The following is a 19,195-nucleotide window of genomic DNA, read 5'->3' on the forward strand; positions in this document are numbered from 1 at the left end:
TTCATTTAAAATATCATTTAGGAGTAAATAAGGTTGTAATTGTTTTTGCTTTTTACTTGGCTAAGTTGTGTCTGCCTCTTGTGACCCCATGGACTGTAGCCTGCCAGGCTCCTCTGTCCATGGGATTTTCCAGGCAAGAATACTGGAGTGGGTTGCCATTTCCTTCTACATGGGTTCTTCCCTACCCCGCAGGATCAAACCTGCGTCTCCTGCACTGGCAGCCAGATTGTTTACTGCTGAGCCCCCAGGGGAGCCCCAAGGTTGTAATGTGCTGTGCTGTGTGCGTGCTGTGCTAAATTGTTTGGGTTATGTCTGACTCTTTGGGACCCTGTGGACTGTAGCTGCCAGACTCTTTTGTTCATGAGATTCCACAGGCAAGAATACTGGAGCGGGTTGCCATGCCTTCCTCCCAGGGATCTTCCTGACCCATGGATCAAACCCATGTCACTTACTTATGTCTCCTGCACTGGCAGGTGGGTTCTTTACCACTGGCGCCCCCTGGGAAGCCCCATGCTTCATCTCAAATAGCTTATCATTCTTTATAGAATGCACATTTATGTCTCAAATAAAGGATGTGGCCAAGTATTATAAAACTAGCTTATATTATTAACATCACCAATACAATCTTTTTTTAAATATAAATTTATTTATTTTAATTGGAGGCTAATTACTTTACAATATTGTATTGGTTTTGCCATACATCAACATGAATCTGCCACGGGTATACACGTGTTCCCCATCCTGAACCCACCTTCCACCTCCCTCCCCATACCATACCTCTGGGTCATCCCAGTGCACCAGCCCCAAGCATCCAGTATCATGCATCGAATCTTTTTAAGTATTGTAATATTTTTCACTTTGACAGACTTTCAAGGTGGTGGTAGTTTAGTTGCTAGGTCAACTCTTGTGACCCCTAGACTGTAGCCTGCCAGCCTCCTCTGTCCATGGGATTTCCCAGGCAAGAATACTAGAGGCATTTCCATTTCCTTCTCCAAATTTTCAAGGTAATGAAGACCTAATGTTAACTAGTTCCACACACAGACACACACATGCCTATGTGTCTATACATACATATACATGCATGTATGTGTGATATCTGTATAATATTCACAGGGGATTCATGTAAAGATTTAGAATAGAGATGATAGCTTTGAAATAAATGCTGATACATAAATAGACAAAATTCACAACATACATACACAGAAGATCCTTGTATATAGGTAACCTAGTAAGAGTTAGATACTACGTTGCCCCAGATTGGTAGAGGATGAAAGGCGGATTACTAATCATTACATTTCTCCCAATTCTCATGATTAAATCACAAAACAAAACTTGGTCCTAAGTATTTGAATTATCAATTCATATAGACTCCAAAAAGAACAGTTTAAGCCCCTGTATCAATGCTCTGAGGAGTCGCATGGTCTTTAGTGGCCTGAGGTGAACTTCCTAGGGGAGAAAAACAGGACACATGCCTGTTTTCTCTCAGTGATGTTAACCAGCATGTTACTCACCGGTCTTTGGTTAAGGACAGTTTCTCAGGCTTTGGGGCCTGGGTATCACCGGGGGTGCCTGGGGACTACAGACTGGGGTCCCCCTGCTCCTCCTCACCCGACCTGCCCCTGGCCCCCAGAGCCTCAGATACCGCAGGGGTGTGCAGCATGGGACTCAAGATTCGAACTTCAGCCAACTCTGGGTGCTGCTGCTGCTGCTTCTAGGGGATAAGACTCTGAGAAATGAGTTTAGGGAATGGAAAGCAAACAAAAATAAGCCCCTCACTGTTTCTCAGGAAGGTGAATCCTTCCAGCTGCTGGAGAACAGACAGGCCCTGCCCTTGCACAGGGTCACACTTACGGATGCACTCTGTCTGGATGCCGCTCCACGTCAGGTTAGCCAGGCAAGTTCGAGTTGTAGAGCCTTGGACGTGGTAACCTTTTCGGCACCGGAAAAACACCATGCTTCCAACCTGGAGGGGAGAGCCAGCAGCAAGCTCAGAGGTGACATGGACACACTCGCGCTGGAAGCAGCTCCGGGGTCAGGCCTGAGTCAACGTGCGTGTGTAAAACGCGGGTCACAGTGCCAGACAGCCCTGTTCTTGTTTAGTTGCTCAATTGTGTCCAACAGTTTTGTGACCCCATGGACTGCAGCCTGCCAAGCTCCTCTGTCCAAGGTATTTCTCACACAAGAATACTGGATTAAGCTGCCATTTCCTTCTAAGGGGATTTTTCCAACTAAGGGATCAAACCCACATCTCCTGCTTGGCAGTGTTAGACACAGTACAGGTTGTTCAGTGGATCATGTGAGGTCTTAGATACAGTGACTCATGATTATTTAGAAGCAGTTTATTTGTGTCACAAATGTATACCTTTTTTCTTTAGTTTTAGCCTTGTCTCTCTTTAGTTTGTGGTAATTTTCTTTTCCTTTTCTGTTTTTTTCCCCTCTGCTAGTCCTATTCTGGGCTTCCCAGGTGGCTTGGCAGTAAAGAGTCCACCTGCCAGTGCAGGAGACCTGGGTTCGATCCCTGGGTCGGGAAGATCCCCTGGAGGAGGAAATGGCAACCCACTCCAGTGTTCTTGCCTGGAGAATCCCCATGGACAGAGAAGCCTGGCGGGCTACAGTCCCTAGGGTCGCAAGAGTCAGACATGACGTTGAGACTAAACAACAAGTCCTATTCTAAGCAATTAGTGCTTGTTAGCAAGTTACTTTGGCACTTGCGGGAACTGGCTTGGAGATTGACAAGGACTCCATCGTAGAATCCTCCAGAACTATTCTTCTGATGGTCTCAGTCATCTCTCTAAAAGATGGCATCTGGGTTTTAAAATGGTTAGTAAATCTGGCCTTGGGTCCAACCTGTTTTCCAGGACAGTGTAACTACTGTGTCATAAGGGGAATGGTGGGCTCCCCCCTCCCGATTAGCTTCCCACAGCAAATCACAGGACTGCGTCACCGAAAGCAATCGTCATGAAGCTTCACTTACCACAGGCCACATGCAGGCGAGTTAGGGATCTTTGGAACCAGGAGTGACCACAACTTGGGTTTCTCACGGTGAGTTAGTGAGAACACCCACATCTTATATTTTCTGGTATTGCAATATGTTCAGCATATGCCAGAAAATGTTACCTGAAGCTGTAAGGCCACACACGAGACCCTGCATAAAATGCGCTAGATTTAGCCCTGGGGACCTGTGAGGCTGTCCTTGCAGAGGGAGCCAAGGCTGCCAGGAGGAGCCAGGGTGACATCAGGGCAATCAAATGAGGACAGTCCACACTTCAGGAGAAAGGAGGGGAAGTGGCTGAAGAGAGACTGCTATTCTCAGTGAACGGGAGCAGCAACCTGAAAGCAGTGTGTATGTTTAGCGCTGGCTTTCAAAGCCATCTGATCAGAGAGCCTGAAGTCACTCAGTTGCTTAAGATGGTGAAATATTTTATTTCAAGCTTCTGTACTTTCCATTTTCAGGTATTTCTCTGATACTCATGTTAATGTACTTTGAAGGCATTTTCTCCTGTTTTTGTCTCTGGAATTTAATGTCATTCACCTATTCTGTCTGGTCACCAAGTGGGGTCTTCTTATGTGAATCAATGGAAAATCACCCTGATTTGAGATTTGCTGTGTCAATTCAGCTGACAGAAAGAAATATGCATGCTTTCAAACAGAAATGCATATACCAATTAATCCTGTGTGAATAAGAGACAGTTGTCACAGTTCTAACAGTTAAAATAATAAGCAGAAATCCTCTCTGAATGGACTATATTTGGGCAAATTTAACATGAATCAGATATGCTACATAAACACATGTATATTTAAGTTTCAATTACATTTTCAAATAGAGAAAACCATAGTAAAATAAAAATGGAATACCTCATATCCTCTTGAGCTATTCTGTATTCCAAACTGTGGAGTACCAGGGTCTGGACAGGTGTTATGAGCAGGATCTGAAATTCACAATTAAAAAAAAAATCAGAGAGAACCAGATATGGTTATTATAGGAATTCTAATATTTTTACTAAAAGGCCTTACAAAATTCAGAAAATTGTGTTTTGACAAGTGGGCAAGATGTTTTGCAAGAAAATTAAAAATTAAATTGCTATTTTCATCTTTTTTCTGACTTCTTTAAATGTTAATCTTTAGTGCTTTATCAGACTCTAAATTGCCCTGAATATTGTTTTCTATATCAGAACAAACACATTCTTTTCCATTCTCTGGTTTAGGTTTTCTCTACTGACATACTGTATTGGTTAGATAATGATATATATAGTCTTCAATAATTGCATATTATGATCTTTTATTTTTTATTGATTTAATTAATCACCATCTAATTTGGTCATACATCTTAAACTAATTTTCCTAAGATTTAAAAATGTGGAATATATTTAATGGTTCAAAATAAAAGCATATGGTAGACCAACAGTGATATTTTTCTAAAAAACTGTAGTACTTCAGCAATCAATGAGTGGCTTCAGTATGTCAGCTCTCCAGCTGCTGATGGGAAAACAAAATAGGTAACTGCAAAAAAGTGTTTTCAAGAGAAACTAACCTACTAGGGGGAAGAAAAAAAATTTTTTTTTAGTTTTTCAGAAATAGCTAAAATAAAGCAATAGTTTTAGCCCAATGGCAGTAAACTTTTATTAGAAAAAGCAGTGTTTCAAAGAAATTATTGTTGACACTGTATTTTTAAGTATATATTTACTTTCTTAGAAAACACCAGGGATAGAAGTCATTCCCTGCTTGCTGCGTGTGTGCAGAAGGCCCTCTCCTGCTCGGGGAAGCAGGGTGCGCGGAGCGGCGGCCATCACTCACTTAGTCTGCAGGGCAAGGTGGAGGGAGGCTGGGAGGGAGGCAGGGAGGGTCCTGGTTCCTGTGTCACTGACGCAGTGACTGTCGACCAGTATAATTTCCACCTGAACCCTTCCTAAGAGACAGATTAATCTAAAAATGAAGGGTTTAGGTCATGCAGAGAATCTCTTTTAACCTGTACATTTCACTTCATGTTGGAAGGTCAACAGAGCTCGCTTGACCCTGTAGCCCTTTCAGCCGTGGCTGACAGAGCAGGCGGTTTACTGGGGAGCGGGGGTGGGCTGGGGGAGAGGGTGTCAGGCTCTGAAGTGGGGGGCCCTTCTGGTGCCACGGCAACAGTGAGATCTTCAGCAAACTGGTCTTTCCCCTGAAGATCGCGGTTGTCAGCTGACGTGGGCAGAGAGGGGGCTGCCAAGGTAAGAGAGTCTAGGAGCTGTTTTTACATGAATTGTCGATGTCAACTCCAGGCTTCGCGGCAGGATTTAAAAGAGCCTGCCATCAGCGTGGCTGGTCAGCACCTGCACAGAGCATCTCGCAGGAGAGCATCACCTGGGTGCCCACAAACGCTCCAGCTTTAGAATGAAACGCCCTCTCCCCACCCCCAGGGCAGTCTTGCCATCATTACCGATGCAGGTGGGCTGGACGCCACTCCAGGTGCCGTCTGCCTGGCAGACTCTCCGGGACGACCCCACCAGGAGGAGGGGCGACTTGCACTGGAAGAAGACTTCGGATCTGTAGGTGAAGCTCTTGCCGCTGAGGCGCCCCTCGGCAGGGGTGCCGGGGTCCCCACAGAACACAGCTAGAGAAGACAAGCAGGAGGTCAGTGCACAGTCTGTGCTCCTGGGTCACGTTAGTCTATTCAACTTCTCTAACTGCTTTCCATTAAATCCTCCCATTAAGCCCTGGAAAGCTCAGTGGGTAAAGAATCAGCCTGCAATGCAGGAGACGCAGGTTCGATCCCTGGGTAGGGAATATCCCCTGGAGAAGGAAATGGCAACCCGTTCCAGTCTTCTTGCCTGGAGAAGCCCATGGACAGAGGATCCTAGAGGGCCATAGTCCAATGGGTCACAAAGCACATACACTTTAAATTCTTAGGAATCAGTGATGAAGAAAAGCACAGAATCTGCCCTTGGGCAACGGGTCTTAAATGTGGAGTCTTTAACCTATTGCACCCTGGCTACGAGTCCCCCAGACTCTCCTCCTTAGACTGCAGCCCGAGGTTTGTGTGCCGTGGTCTGTGCTCCCGAGGACTTACGCAGGCACTGGGGGACCTCGCCTTTCCAGACCCCTCGGCCTTCGCAGGAGAGGATTGCGGGCTGGGAGAGCTGGAAGCCGTGGGCACAGCTGTAGCTGATGCTGGCACCCCAGCGGAAGTCCGTTCCTTCCACCTTCCCGTCCTGGACCGGAGGAGGCTGGCCACACGTGACGGCTGTCAGAGAACAAACAGGATTCAACATTCTAGAGTTTCCACCACAATACAATGCTCCAAGGCCTCACATTTTAATTTCACCCACGTTGCAAAAGACATCTACAAGGGGCTGAATTCTTTAATAGACAAATTACTGAAGAAGATAGTAAATCAAAATAATAAAATTTCCTCTAACATTTCCTCATGAATTTAGATCAAGTCCATAAAAGAAAGTCAAAACATATCCCACCATAAAAGAAGGTGGACTAAACAAGAAAGGCTCAGTCTATAAGACAAAGGAGAGACTGTTGTTCCACTGACGTCTTTGTACGATGGTTACCAGAGGCATATTCAGTCTGAAGCATGGTCCTATGACATGAGTACAAGCATCTGAGTTTATATAAACAGATGGTAAGAATTTCTTTATCTGTACTTTTTCCTTTATATAAAAGAAAAAAGTGAAGTCATGAAAGTGGAAGTGAAGTCGCTCAGTCGTGTCCAGCTCTCGGCGACCCAGTGGACTGTAGCCAACCAGGCTCCTCTGTCCATGGGATTTTCCAGACAAGAGTACTGGAGTGGGTCGCCATTTCCTTCTCCAGAGTCTTTATATAAAGACAGCATATAGTTTCTAAAAGACACAGGCTGCTGATGCACTTGCTGAAGAATTGAGCACTAACACTTGGGTGGTTGGCAAGACCCTGTAGGAAAACACTTTGCCAGGGTCCTGTCACATCCAGGGGCTTCGAGGGAGAGCACTCTTCCCAGGAGTGACTTGACCACTGGTGCTGGCATCCGCCTGGCCCACTCCAGCCATTATTCTGTGACGCCTGGTCTAAGAGCTCCCTGAAGACCCAAGAGCTCCGAGACTTCATACTGGAGGAGGTTTGTCGCTGACAGTCTGGGCACAGAAGGTGATGGGAGAGGAGACTCAGCTGTATTTCCTCACCTGCACTTTCTCACAGGTGCTCCCACTTTCTCACGTGAGAAAAACACACAGACACAACCACATGTGCACGTCCAGAAGCTGGAAACGGGCCCTCCTCTTGCCATTCACCTTCTCTCCATCTATTCACTTATTCAACAAAGATTTCTGCAGAACCCCTAAGTGAAGACTGGGGGAACAGTCTATAGACAGGTCGACACCAGGTGACAAGGCCCCCAGGTGGGAACAGTGATGAGTGACGTGGCTCCAGGGAGGAGTGGACAGGGTGGCCAGCAGGAGGAGAGAGAGGTCTCCTCCATGAGGGCCTGGCTGGCTGTGGAAGGCTTGTCAATCCAACAGACACTAAACAGAGGGACGAGATGGACACAAATGTATCTGAAGCCCAGAGATCAGACGTTCTAGGGATAAGCGCCACGGACACACTCACTGGACTAGAATGCTCCCACCAGGACAGTGTGAGCTGCATTAAACACCCTCTTAGCACCTGCCACAGAGCTGCACGGCGTTAATAGCTGCAGCTGGAAAGAAGGACACGAGACAGGGCTCCTCACCCTCTGATGGGAGGAAACCAGGATGTGCCCAAACCGCCCAGGCCGGAAGTGGGTAAATGGCCCTCGGCGTGGGGGCTCCTCTGACCTCACAAGACTCAACAGGACGCACCTTCCTCCTGAGGTTTCCTGCTACTCCAGCTCGCAGCTCTCCCCCGTCCCTCGTCTAACGACGATAAGGCGCCCCTTTCTCCTGTGTGGTCACTGCCGGCCTCCATGCCCTATCCTGCCCCTGCCCCTCCCGCCCAGCCGAGAAGGCCTGCAGCTCCCTCTGGAGCTGGTGGAGATGCTCACCCTGCAGATCAGCCCTGCATCCGCGGTCCGCCAGCCCTCCTACTTCCCCCAGACCCCTTCCGCCTGCTTGCTTTCTCCCTGGAAAGTCCACCAGCCAAGTCGGAAACCTCCCTGTACTCCCTCCTCATGGTGGGGCTTCCTTAGTGTCAGCTATCAAGGCCCACCAGGCATCTGGACACTGGCAGGCTCTGCCACTGTTCTGCCCTATCTGATGATCAGCTCTGACCCGCCTCCCCAACCCCGTGATGATGGCCACAGACTCAACACAGCCACGCACACCGAGACAGCAGAGCTGGGTTCACAGCACAGACTCCAGAGTTGTCCCTGAAGCCCGATGTCTCCAAGACACCACCTGCGACCTTGAGAATTTACTGCAGCTCTCTGTGAGTCAGTCTCCGGGCTGTAAAACCAAGATTAAGGTAGTAAGAAAGGAAGTGATTTAATATTTGCGAATGAGTTTACAGGAATGCTGAGCACATAGAAGGTCTACACCGATGCTTGCAAACTGATGTAAAATGTTAACTCAATAAAGACTCTCCACATGTGAGTGACGCACAAGAGAAGCCCCAAGACTCACCTTTGCAGGTCGGTTTGCTGTGATTCCAGGTACTGTCCTTGGTGCAGCGGATGGTGGGGGATGTGGCAGGCTCCATGGTGTAGCCAGGGTTGCACTGGTAGCTGACAGTCTTGTTGAAGGTGAAATCTGTCCCGAACTGGATGCCGTTAGCCAGGGTCCCTGGGTCTCCACAGCTGATGACTAATTAGCAGATAACAGACAAATGGAGAGACACAGTATCATCACGGGATGACTTATTCCTGGTGTCTGCTTGACTCTCCTTAAGCTGCTTTTCAGAGCTATGATGCCTTGGCTGAGCACAGCAATACCAGCCTATCTCCAGGGACAGTTTCGCTGGCCGGCAGTCAGGAGGCTGCATGTTTGGAACTGCTTATTTCTACTCCACTGATAACTGTCTGTGCGGATGACAGCGGTCATCTGGGCTCTGTCCTTAACTCGATGTCGTGAGGGGTTACCCCACAAAGTCAAGGACAGAGAGACAGGCTGAGATCAGAGAACCAGGCTTTCTGCACCATTTCCCTTCAGACTAACTGGTCTACAGAGAGGAGGAACCTTGCCTTTTCTGAACTCAGTTTTGTAATATCCAACCCAACCAGGCAGGCAAAGCATTGCATTTTTAACCATATAAATAAGAAAGTGAAGAAAAATCTAAAAGTGCTTAGAAAGTGGTCATATTATCAAACATACATATGATATAATCCTTTTTTCCCTAAGGATTAAACAATACAGCCCTCTGTAAAATCAACTCCTTTTTCTCAGTCAAGTACGAGTCGCTGTGGGGACCTGGATTTGGCCAGGACGGTGGCCACTCACGTGTGCAGTCGGGGGCCGTGCCGGTCCAGGTCCCGTTGGCGGTGCAGTGGCGAGTGGTCAGCCCTGAGGTCCTGTAGCCGTCCCAGCAGGCATAGACCACCGAGCTGGAGAACACCACGCCATCGCTGCTGATGATCTTGCCGTGGGTGGGCGTCCCCGGGTTCCCACAGGACACAGCTGTGGCGAGACAGAACAGCAGGGGAGACCCGTTACCACGTGGTAAACTCGAGAGGTCGAGGGCCATCTGCATAACAGACTGCTCATTTATTTAAAAAGTCATCGGAAGGACACTGTGGTCCTCCCCCCACTCCCACATCCTCTGCCTGCCTTTCGTCTGTAGAGAAACTGTAGCCAAACAATGAGTTTAATCAGAGAAGTGAGAAAATGCCGAACCGAAGAAAGCAGTCCAGCAAGACAAAATAAAGACAGTTCAGTCATTAAGTCAAGGACCTTTAATAGTTCCTCCTCCAGGGCCATAGATAAAACTGTGAGCCTGTCCCGTGAGCTCTTTTGCAGAAACGGAAACCCCCACCAGGTGGAGAAGTTAATGCATGACGACCAGGCTGTAGCCACGACACAGGCTGCCACAGTCTGAGGACTGGCCTCCAGGAGACGGGAGCAAACCGATCCTGGAACTGAAGACTGACTGCACTTAGAAAGCCGAACGGCGCTGGTGAGACCACTGCCAGCCCACCTGCAGATGCCTGTCAGAGCTGTCTGTGCTGTTTCTGCGGGTAGCGCCCTGCTCCCGTCTATGAAAGCTCTGTATTTGTGCTCAGTCCTGTCTGACTCTGCGACCCCATGGACTGTAGCCTGCCAGGCTCTCTCTGTCTGAGGGACTTTCCAGGCGAAAATACTGTAGTGGACTGCAATTCCCTGCCCCAGGGGATCTTCTCCACCCAAGGACAGAACCTGAGTCTTTTTCGCCTCCTGCACTGCAGGTGAGTTCTTTACCACTGAGCCATTGGGAAGCCCATACAATTTCTAGACCTCGACTGGCTTTGGAATGGCCGCACCTTAAGTCTCTCTAAATGACCACAATGCTGTATTTAGGCATGAAGACTTCAGCTAAGATGGGCGGTGTGACAGGTCTACACTCTGAGTATCTAGCAGGTACGTTCCTTCCTCAGCAAACAAGGAAACTCAGCAGCTGCTGGGTGTGTATCAATGTGATCTCAATCCATTACAGGATTTTGCCTTTTTTTCATTGAACCTATTTACCATAAAGATGGTTATTTTTCCTTCTTAATCCTCCCACAATAATGCACAACAGACAGACATACAAAGGATGTGAATTCTAAGAAGAAGAATTTATCATGAGTCCCTTTTCGCAGAATGATGAAAATATTTGCAAATATTCTGGCCTATTTAGATGTTCCACTTTCAAATCTAGCCTGTGAACAAAGACATACTCTCCTTTAAAATATGGAAGAAAACACATTGCAAAATAAAGTCCATTATAATAGAAGTTTATGGAATTGCCTATCATATTATGTTACAAAATTCACATACTCTCAGATCTTATTTGGACTAGATCTTGTCTGACGAATAAAGAGCACACTTGCTGGTGCTTTCACACTTGCACCTATGCTTCCCTGGTTGCTCAGATGGTAAAGAAGCCAGCTGCCATGTAGGAGACGCAGGTTTGATCCCTAGGTCGGGAAGATCCCCTGGAGAAGAGAATGGCTACCCACTCTAGTATTCTTGCCTGGAGAATTCCATGAACAGAGGAGCCTGGTGGGCTATGATCCACAGGGTCACAAAGAGTCAGACACAACTGAGCAACTAACACTTTCACTTTCACTTATCTACGTCAGATATAAACTAACCAGTTATAACCCTCTTCCCTGATGAGTCTGGGTTACAATCCCTTCTAACACAGATTGTTCAGTGGTTTATTGGTTGACCAATCCTGAGGCAGACAATACCTAACACTCTCTAAAGCTCAGAGTGCTTTGACGGCTGTGACAGAAATTAAAATTTCACTGCAAAAATCCAAGCTGTTGGCCTATTTAAGACCATCACTCCATTGCACAAACTGATTCATTGCTTCCAATACACAGTTATTGTTCATGAGTATGAACTGAAACAGCAAAGAATTATACTGATCCAACTTATAACAAAAGATACCCATATCACTGTTTTATTCCAGTCATATCTGCCATTAAAACTATGTAGCAATTTTCAAAAGTGACCTGTGAGACACTAATTCTAAACTAAAGCAGGTGACTGTTGAAATATATTCAACTTAATATGCAGACAAATATATTGGACAAATAAAGGAATATCCCTCATAATAATGATACCCTAATGTTTATAAAGTCCCCTCTAATACTGAATTTGATACTATCAAATTCATGTTTAACTTTTTTTTTTTTTCCCTGACAGGGACGCTTTCACTGATGACCACACCTATGAAAGTGGAGATCAGACAACAGGGTCAACATAACTGTTTTTAAATCAAGGTCCTGATGTGGTGAGACATAAAAAGACTGACACTTAGGCAAAATAAGAGACTAAATTTAGGGTTGTTAGGGGGGAAATGAGATATTTTGAAAGTTACAAGTTAAAATTTCTTTATAAATACATCTTTTTTAAAGTACACTTATTTAATGTGCCTCCTTTTCAAAAAATATCATTGTCTTTTACTCAGTTTTTAAGAAAATACCACCATACTTATTCCAAATGCACATTATTGTTCACTGGCATCAATATTGCTCACTTAGCAGGCTGTATTAGGATGATTGCTGTTCAGTTCAGTTCAGTCACTCAGTCGTGTCCGACTCTTTGCGACCCCATGAATCGCAGCACTCCAGGCCTCCGTGTCCATCACCAACTCACGGAGTTCACTCAGACTCGCATCCATCGAGTCGGTGATGCCATACAGCCATCTCATCCTCTGTTGTCCCCTTCTCCTCCTGCCCCCAATGCCTCCCAGCATCAGAGTCTTTTCCAATGAGTCAACTCTTCGCATGAGGTGGCCAAAGTACTGGAGTTTCAGCTTTAGCATCATTCCTTCCAACTGAGTTAAATAGTTGTAGGTTTTAATCTCTGCTCACACAAGATAAGTCAATGTGAATGATCAATTCAAGTTACTAACATGTAGTGTCTTCACTGTGAAATATATAAAAAAGATAACTGCTCCCTGTTGTAAGAGTACCTGTGTACTCACTCATGTCCGACTCTGCAACCACATGGACTATAGCCCACCAGGGTCCTGTGTCCATGGGATTCTCCAGGCAAGAATACAGGAGCAGGTTGCCATTTCCTCCTCCAGGGGATCTTCCCGATTCAGGGACTGAACGTGTGTCTCCTGCGTCTTCAGCATTGGCAGGTGGATTCTCAACCACCGAGCCAACTGGGAGGCCATACTAAGTGCAAAATGCTACCATTTGTACAGAGGCAGTCATATTGGTATTTTTATTTTCATTATCATCGCTTTACTCACATGTCCATTACCTCATAAATGACAAATTTATCATAATCTCCTGGGAAAGAGAATTAGGAGTTATCCCAAAGATGTAGTTACATTTACACAACTTGGTAAGATATATCCATTTGGAAAGCTACGTCAGTAAGCCTGTGATTGAAAGACTCAGTTCAGTTCAGTTCAGTTGCTCAGTTGTGTCTGACTCTTTGCGACCCCATGAATCACAGCACGCCAGGCCTCCCTGTCCATCACCAACTCCTGGAGTTCATTCAGACTCATGTCCATTGAGTCAGTGATGCCATCCAGCCATCTCATCCTCTGTGGTCCCCTTCTCCTCCTGCCCCCAATCCCTCCAAGCATCAGAGTCTTTTCCAATGAGTCAACTCTTCGCATGAGGTGGCCAAAGTACTGGAGTTTCAGCTTTAGCATCATTCCTTCCAAAGAAGTCCCAGGGCTGATCTCCTTCAGAATGGACTGGTTGGATCTCCTTGCAGTCCAAGGGACTCTCAAGAGTCTTCTCCAACACCACAGTTCAAACTCATCAATTCTTCAGTGCTCAGCCTTCTTCACAGTCCAACGCTCACATCCATACATGACTACTGGAAAAACCATAACCTTGACTAGACGGACCTTTGTTGGCAAAGTAATGTCTCTGCTTTTGAATATGCTATCTAGGTTGATCATAGCTTTCCTTCCAAGGAGTGTCTTTTAATCTCATGGCTGCAATCACCTTCTGCAGTGATTTTGGAACCCAAGAAAATAAAGTCTGACACTGTTTCCACTGTTTCCCCATCTATTTCCCATAAAGTGATGCAACCAGATGCCATGATCTTCATTTTCTGAATGTTGAGCTTTAAGCCAACTTTTTCACTCTCCTCTTTCACTTTCATCAAGAGGCTCTTTAGTTCCTCTTCACTTTCTGCCATAAGGGTGGTGTCATCTGCATATCTGAGGTTATTGATATTTCTCCCAGCAATCTTGATTCCAGCTTGTGTTTCTTCCAGTCCAGCGTTTCTCATGATGTACTCTGCATAGAAGTTAAATAAGCAGGGTGACAGTATACAGCCTTAACATACTCCTTTTCCTATTTGGAACCAGTCTCTTGTTCCATGTCCAGTTCTAACTGTTGCTTCCTGACCTGCATACAGATTTCTCAAGAGGCAGGTCAGGTGGTCTGGTATTCCCATCTCTTTCAGAATTTTCTACAGTTGATTGTGATCCATACAGTCAAAGGCTTTGGCATAGTCAATAAAGCAGAAATAGATGTTTTTCTGAAACTCTCTTGCTTTTTCCATGATCCAGCGGATGTTGGAAATTTGATCTCTGGTTCCTCTGCCTTTTCTAAAACCAGCTTGAACATCAGGGAGTTCATAGTTCACGTATTGCTGAAGCCTGGCTTGGAGAATTTTGAGCATTACTTTACTGGTGTGTGAGATGAGTGCAATTGTGCAGTAGTTTGAGCATTCTTTGGCATTGCCTTTCTTTGGGATTGGAATGAGAACTGAACTTTTCCAGTCCTGTGGCCACTGCTGAGTTTTCCAAATTTGCTGGCATATTGAGTGCAACACTTTCACAGCATCATCTTTCAGGATTTGAAATAGCTCCACTGGAATTCCATCACCTCCACTAGCTTTGTTCATAGTGATGCTTTCTAAGGCCCACTTGACTTCACATTCCAGGATGTCTGGCTCTAGATGAGTGATCACACCATCGTGCTTATCTGGGTCATGAAGTTCTTTTTTGTACAGTTCTTCTGTGTATTCTTGCCATCTCTTCTTAATATCTTCTGCTTCTGTTAGGTCCATACCATTTCTGTCCTTTATTGAGCCCATCTTTGCATGAAATGTTCCTTGGTATCTCTAATTTTCTTGAAGAGATCTCTAGTCTTTCCCATTCTGTTCTTTTCCTCTATTTCTTTGCACTGAATGCTGAAGAAGGCTTTCTTATCTCTTCTTGCTATTCTTTGGAATTCTGCATTCAGATGCTTTCGTAACAAAAGGAAACATGATTTAAAGTGATGAAAATGTATTAGAAAGTTAAATTCTTTGATGCTTAAGAATTTTTCAGATGTTTTTATCTTGTAATTCACGAACCTCTTTTTAAAATTTATTGAAATGTCCATCAAGATCTAATGTTTTTTTAAATAGATTCAAAGAAGGTAAATCCATCAGGAGGGGCATAACCTTAGTCAAGGGATTGAGTACATAGGTCATGGATAACCTTTGTGGCAATGGAAAAGTTACTGATAATCCCATTTTCTACAGATATAATATGTGCCCCAAAGATATGGACCTAGGTCAGCAAGTAAGAAAAAACAGAAAGCAATACATTCTCCACAAATTTAAGAGTTGTTAAGTGTGTATGTAGAAGTAGGAAGGGGGTTAGTTGTTTATTCTGAGACATCATTTGTGGTTTTCCTGAGTGTAATTGAACTATCAGTCATCTGACTTCCAATGATTTCTGTACAGTACAATTTGGAAGTAGCCAATTTTGTGGACCACTGTATTTTTGATAAATGCTTTTTGTATTAAAACATTTTAGTAACTTCTTTTTGTATACAGATTTTAAGCAAAAAGTTTAAAAGGATTTTATAGGAACCGTTCAAATTTCTGAATTTGCTAAACTGTTATTCAGTAGCTAAGTTGTGTCCTTGTGACCCATGGACTGCAGCATGCCAGGCTTCCCTGTCCTTCACTGTCTCCTGAAGTTTGCTCTAACTCATGTCCAGTGAGTCAGTGATGATACCATTTTGCTAAACTAAATGCTATTTAAAAAGCACTTTGCATAGTCTTCCCTGGTGGAAGCATAGGGCTTCCCTGGTAGCTCAGAGGTTAAAGCGTCTGCCCGCAATGCAGGAGACCTGGGTTCAATCCCTGGGTCAGGAAGATCCCCGGAAAAGGAAATGGCAACTCCAGTACTCTTGCCTGGAAAATCCCTTGGACGAGAAGCCTGATAGACTACAGTCCATGGGATCGCAAAGAGTTGGACACGACTGAGCAACTTCACTTTGCACAGTCTGGGATAAATGCATCATAAAGTAAAATTTAGTTAAGCTCTCCTATTCGAATAAGTGAATTCACTTATATTTTGTTGGGGAAGAACTCATAGTGTAGTACCCTAGCAACAGAGTGAGATTTCTATGGAAAACATGACTTACTCTCAAACTGCTTACTTTTTTCACTGTTTAAGTTTTCAAGAAACTAAGACAAGGGCCACCAATAGATGAAATAACATGTGAATGGAATGACGTCCAGCAGCAGGGAGCCCCCGTCAGGACCTGCCCTGCTCACAGCACCTTCACCTGCCATAACACCCTGAGCGCCACACAGAGACGGTCATCGGGAGAAGACTTCCTGATGATTCTCTTATGTTTGGGGGGAAAACAGGTTAATTGTAGAAACAGCATAACCTGTAAGATGTTGCAGAACGTCACTGGTCATTTCAGAGTGAGCTACCTGGTTTCCACCTGCAGCTCTGACTCTCAGGCTGGGACCCACTCACCCTCACACACGGGCTGCAGTCCTGACCAGGACCCGTTGAGCAGACACGTCCGCTCGGCCGAGCCCCGCAGCTGGTAGCCCATTTCACAGGAGAAGCGCAGGAGGCTCTTGGCCTTAAACTCCTCTCCAAGCCGAGACCCATGGGCTGGGGTCCCCGGATCACCGCAAAATCCAGGGTTATTTCCTGCAGAACACAAACACATGGCATGGTTTTAAACGATGCTGTTTAAAACAGGGCTGTTATGTTTAAAGAGAATGAAATTTTATGTAAATGTATATCAAACATGGTCACAGTCATATAACATTCTAGAAATCCTGTGAGAAAGATTTTCCTTATTATAGCACAAAAGTAGAAGACTCTAAGAAATTGTTTATATGTAACTAAAATCAAAATAGTTTATTACAATATGGTAGTGACAATAATTGATATTCTTTGGGAGAAACAAAACACTGGGGACAGTGAGTGCAGGAATTGCTCACTGGAGATGCTGGTGAGGACGCCCACAAGGAGATGGGGGAAGGTGTGTTGGGAATAAAAGAATTAAGTAAGAGGTGTGATCCACTGAGTTATTATGAAACATTCATGGAAGAATTAAGATGATTTCTTTTCCAAACAGGACCGATGTGATTGTTGATGGTGGAGATGGGAAAGACATGTAAGAACTGAGAGGAAGCAGAAGGAGAGAAAAGGGAGGGCAAGCTGAGTCAAGGCGAGCAGGCTGGGGTGGGAGGCTCCCGGGGCTCCAGCAGGAGAAACCGTGCTGGGACAGGCATTCATTCAAAGAGAAGAAGCCGCAGACGCCGGCGATGTGTGCCAGGGGTGTGCTCGGCTGGAATGGGTTAGTAACCACTTTGGAGACGGGTGCCGCCAGTCTGTGTCCGCGCGGTGGACGACTGCCCGCGCCAGCCCACCTGTGCAGTGGGGCAGGGCTCCGCTCCAGTGACTGTCCTCCTGGCAGGCTCTGCTGCTGTCGCCCACGAGACTGCGGCTCCCTCGGCACGAGTAGTGGACCACGGCCCCGTACGTGAACAGGTCTCCTGTGAGTATGGCGTTGGCAGGGACGCCCGGGTGTCCACACGATATCACTTAAGAAGAAGAGAAAATAATCAATAAGCACATTGTTCCTGTGAAGCTGCTCTGTGTTGGTCACTGCACTTCAGAGACTCAAATGATCACCATCTATTAACAAAAACACATCCCAGGTACCCTGTGGATGAGGAGCATCAACTTCCAGACAACCCTCCCTCACACATTACTGAAGACCAGGAAAGGGTCCGTCAGAGAAGCTTTTTGTTTGTTTTTTTATTAAGGTAGCTTTGCTGAAGGTAGAAATTGACATTGATATTTTGAAAAAGAAATACATCTACCTAAATTTTTCCATCTGCCCTTAGCTGTATACTAAGTAAGCAGTGTTCATACAAAATGGTAGAGACTACCACAGATCCGCAAAGCTATCACCATTGTTTCTTCAGTTAGTATGCTTTGCATGGGGACAAAACTCAGTCAAATCTGCTCCCTCTTCCAGATCACATGCCTAGAGAGACCATTCTAACAAATTTTCCTTGTTAGTATTTGTCTTAAGTACGTTTAAATTGGGGTCTAGTTGCTTTATAATATTATGTTAGTTTTTTCTGTGCAACAAAGTGAATCGGCTATATATATATATATATATCCTCTATTAAATTTTTTACTTTAATAAAAATAAAATGCTTAAGTTAAAAAGTAATAATAAATTACTGATTAATTTTTAACCCAAGTATTCTATTCATTTCTTTATACCAAATGAGGCCCATCATCTGATCATAATTACTCCTCAAAAAGGAAAAAATCTAGAATACCACAGGATGGTAAAGTATTCTATCTCTCTTTTTGTAAAGTCTAAAATTTTTAGGGTTAACCACTAAAAAATAATACACATGATCAAATAGCTAACTGTGAGACAGTCAATTCCTAGGCAGGTTGATAAGATGTTTGGGGTTCCCGAGGAGGAGAGAGGGGTCTGGGTCTCTTGAAAAGGAGAGAGGGGTTTGAAATTCTCAAGGAGGGGGAAAGGACAAACGTCTTTTTTTTTTTTTTTCTCTACATTTCTTAGTCATATAAAATGTTTTTTCTTAAAGCCGGGAACTGATGATTACACAACAAAAAAACTAAGTTTAAACTCTATCAGTTCAGTTCAGCTCAGTCACTCAGTCATGTCCGACTCTTTGTGACGCCATGGACTGCAGCATGCCAGGCTTCCTTGTCCATCACCAACTCATCCATTGAGTTGGTGATGCCATCCAACCATCTCATCCTCTGCCGTCCCCTTCTCCTCCCACCTTCAATCTTTCCCAGCATCAGGGTCTTTTCCAGAGAATCAGTTCTTCCCATAAGGTGGCCAAAGTATTGGAGTTTCAGCTTCACCATCAGTCTTTCCAGTGAATGTTCAGGACTGATTTCCTTTATGATGGACTAGTTGGATCTTCTTGCAGTCCAAGGAACTCTCAAGAGTCTTCTCCAACACCACAGTTCAAAAGCATCACTTTTTCAGTGCTTAGCTTTCTTTATGGTCCAAATCTCACATCCATGCATGACTACTGGAAAAACCATACCCTTGACTAGATAGACCTTTGTCGGCAAAGTAACATCTCTGCTTTTTAATATGCTGTCTAGATTGGTCATAGCTTTTCTTCCAAGGAGCAAGTGTCTTTTAATTACTTGGCTGCAGTCACCATCTGCAATGATTCTGGAGCCCAAGAAAATAGTCTGTCACTGTTTCCATTGTTTCCCCTTCTATTTGCCATGAAGTAATTGGCCTGAATGCCATGATATTGGATTTTTGAATGTTGAGTTTTAAGCCAGCTTTTTCACTCTCTTCTTTCACCTTCAAGAGGCTCTTTAGTTCCTCTTT

General features: G+C 45.0%; 1 protein-coding gene across 1 annotated transcript in view; it reads right to left on the reverse strand.

The window, feature by feature from the left end:
* CSMD1 (CUB and Sushi multiple domains 1) overlaps window positions 1–19,195 on the reverse strand; it is a 2,070,567-nt gene that overhangs the window by 23,755 nt on the left and 2,027,617 nt on the right. The window contains exons 56-63 of the mRNA XM_042241416.1: window positions 17,217–17,390; window positions 16,306–16,488; window positions 9,375–9,551; window positions 8,562–8,741; window positions 6,047–6,220; window positions 5,417–5,590; window positions 3,856–3,929; window positions 1,852–1,963 (exon numbers count right to left, since the gene is read on the reverse strand). Of these exons, the coding sequence (XP_042097350.1) occupies window positions 1,852–1,963; window positions 3,856–3,929; window positions 5,417–5,590; window positions 6,047–6,220; window positions 8,562–8,741; window positions 9,375–9,551; window positions 16,306–16,488; window positions 17,217–17,390 (1,248 nt within the window). The remainder of the gene's footprint in view (window positions 1–1,851; window positions 1,964–3,855; window positions 3,930–5,416; window positions 5,591–6,046; window positions 6,221–8,561; window positions 8,742–9,374; window positions 9,552–16,305; window positions 16,489–17,216; window positions 17,391–19,195) is intronic.

Source organism: Ovis aries, chromosome 26, assembly GCF_016772045.2.
Source record: "Ovis aries strain OAR_USU_Benz2616 breed Rambouillet chromosome 26, ARS-UI_Ramb_v3.0, whole genome shotgun sequence".
Classification (NCBI taxonomy): Eukaryota; Metazoa; Chordata; class Mammalia; order Artiodactyla; family Bovidae; genus Ovis; species Ovis aries.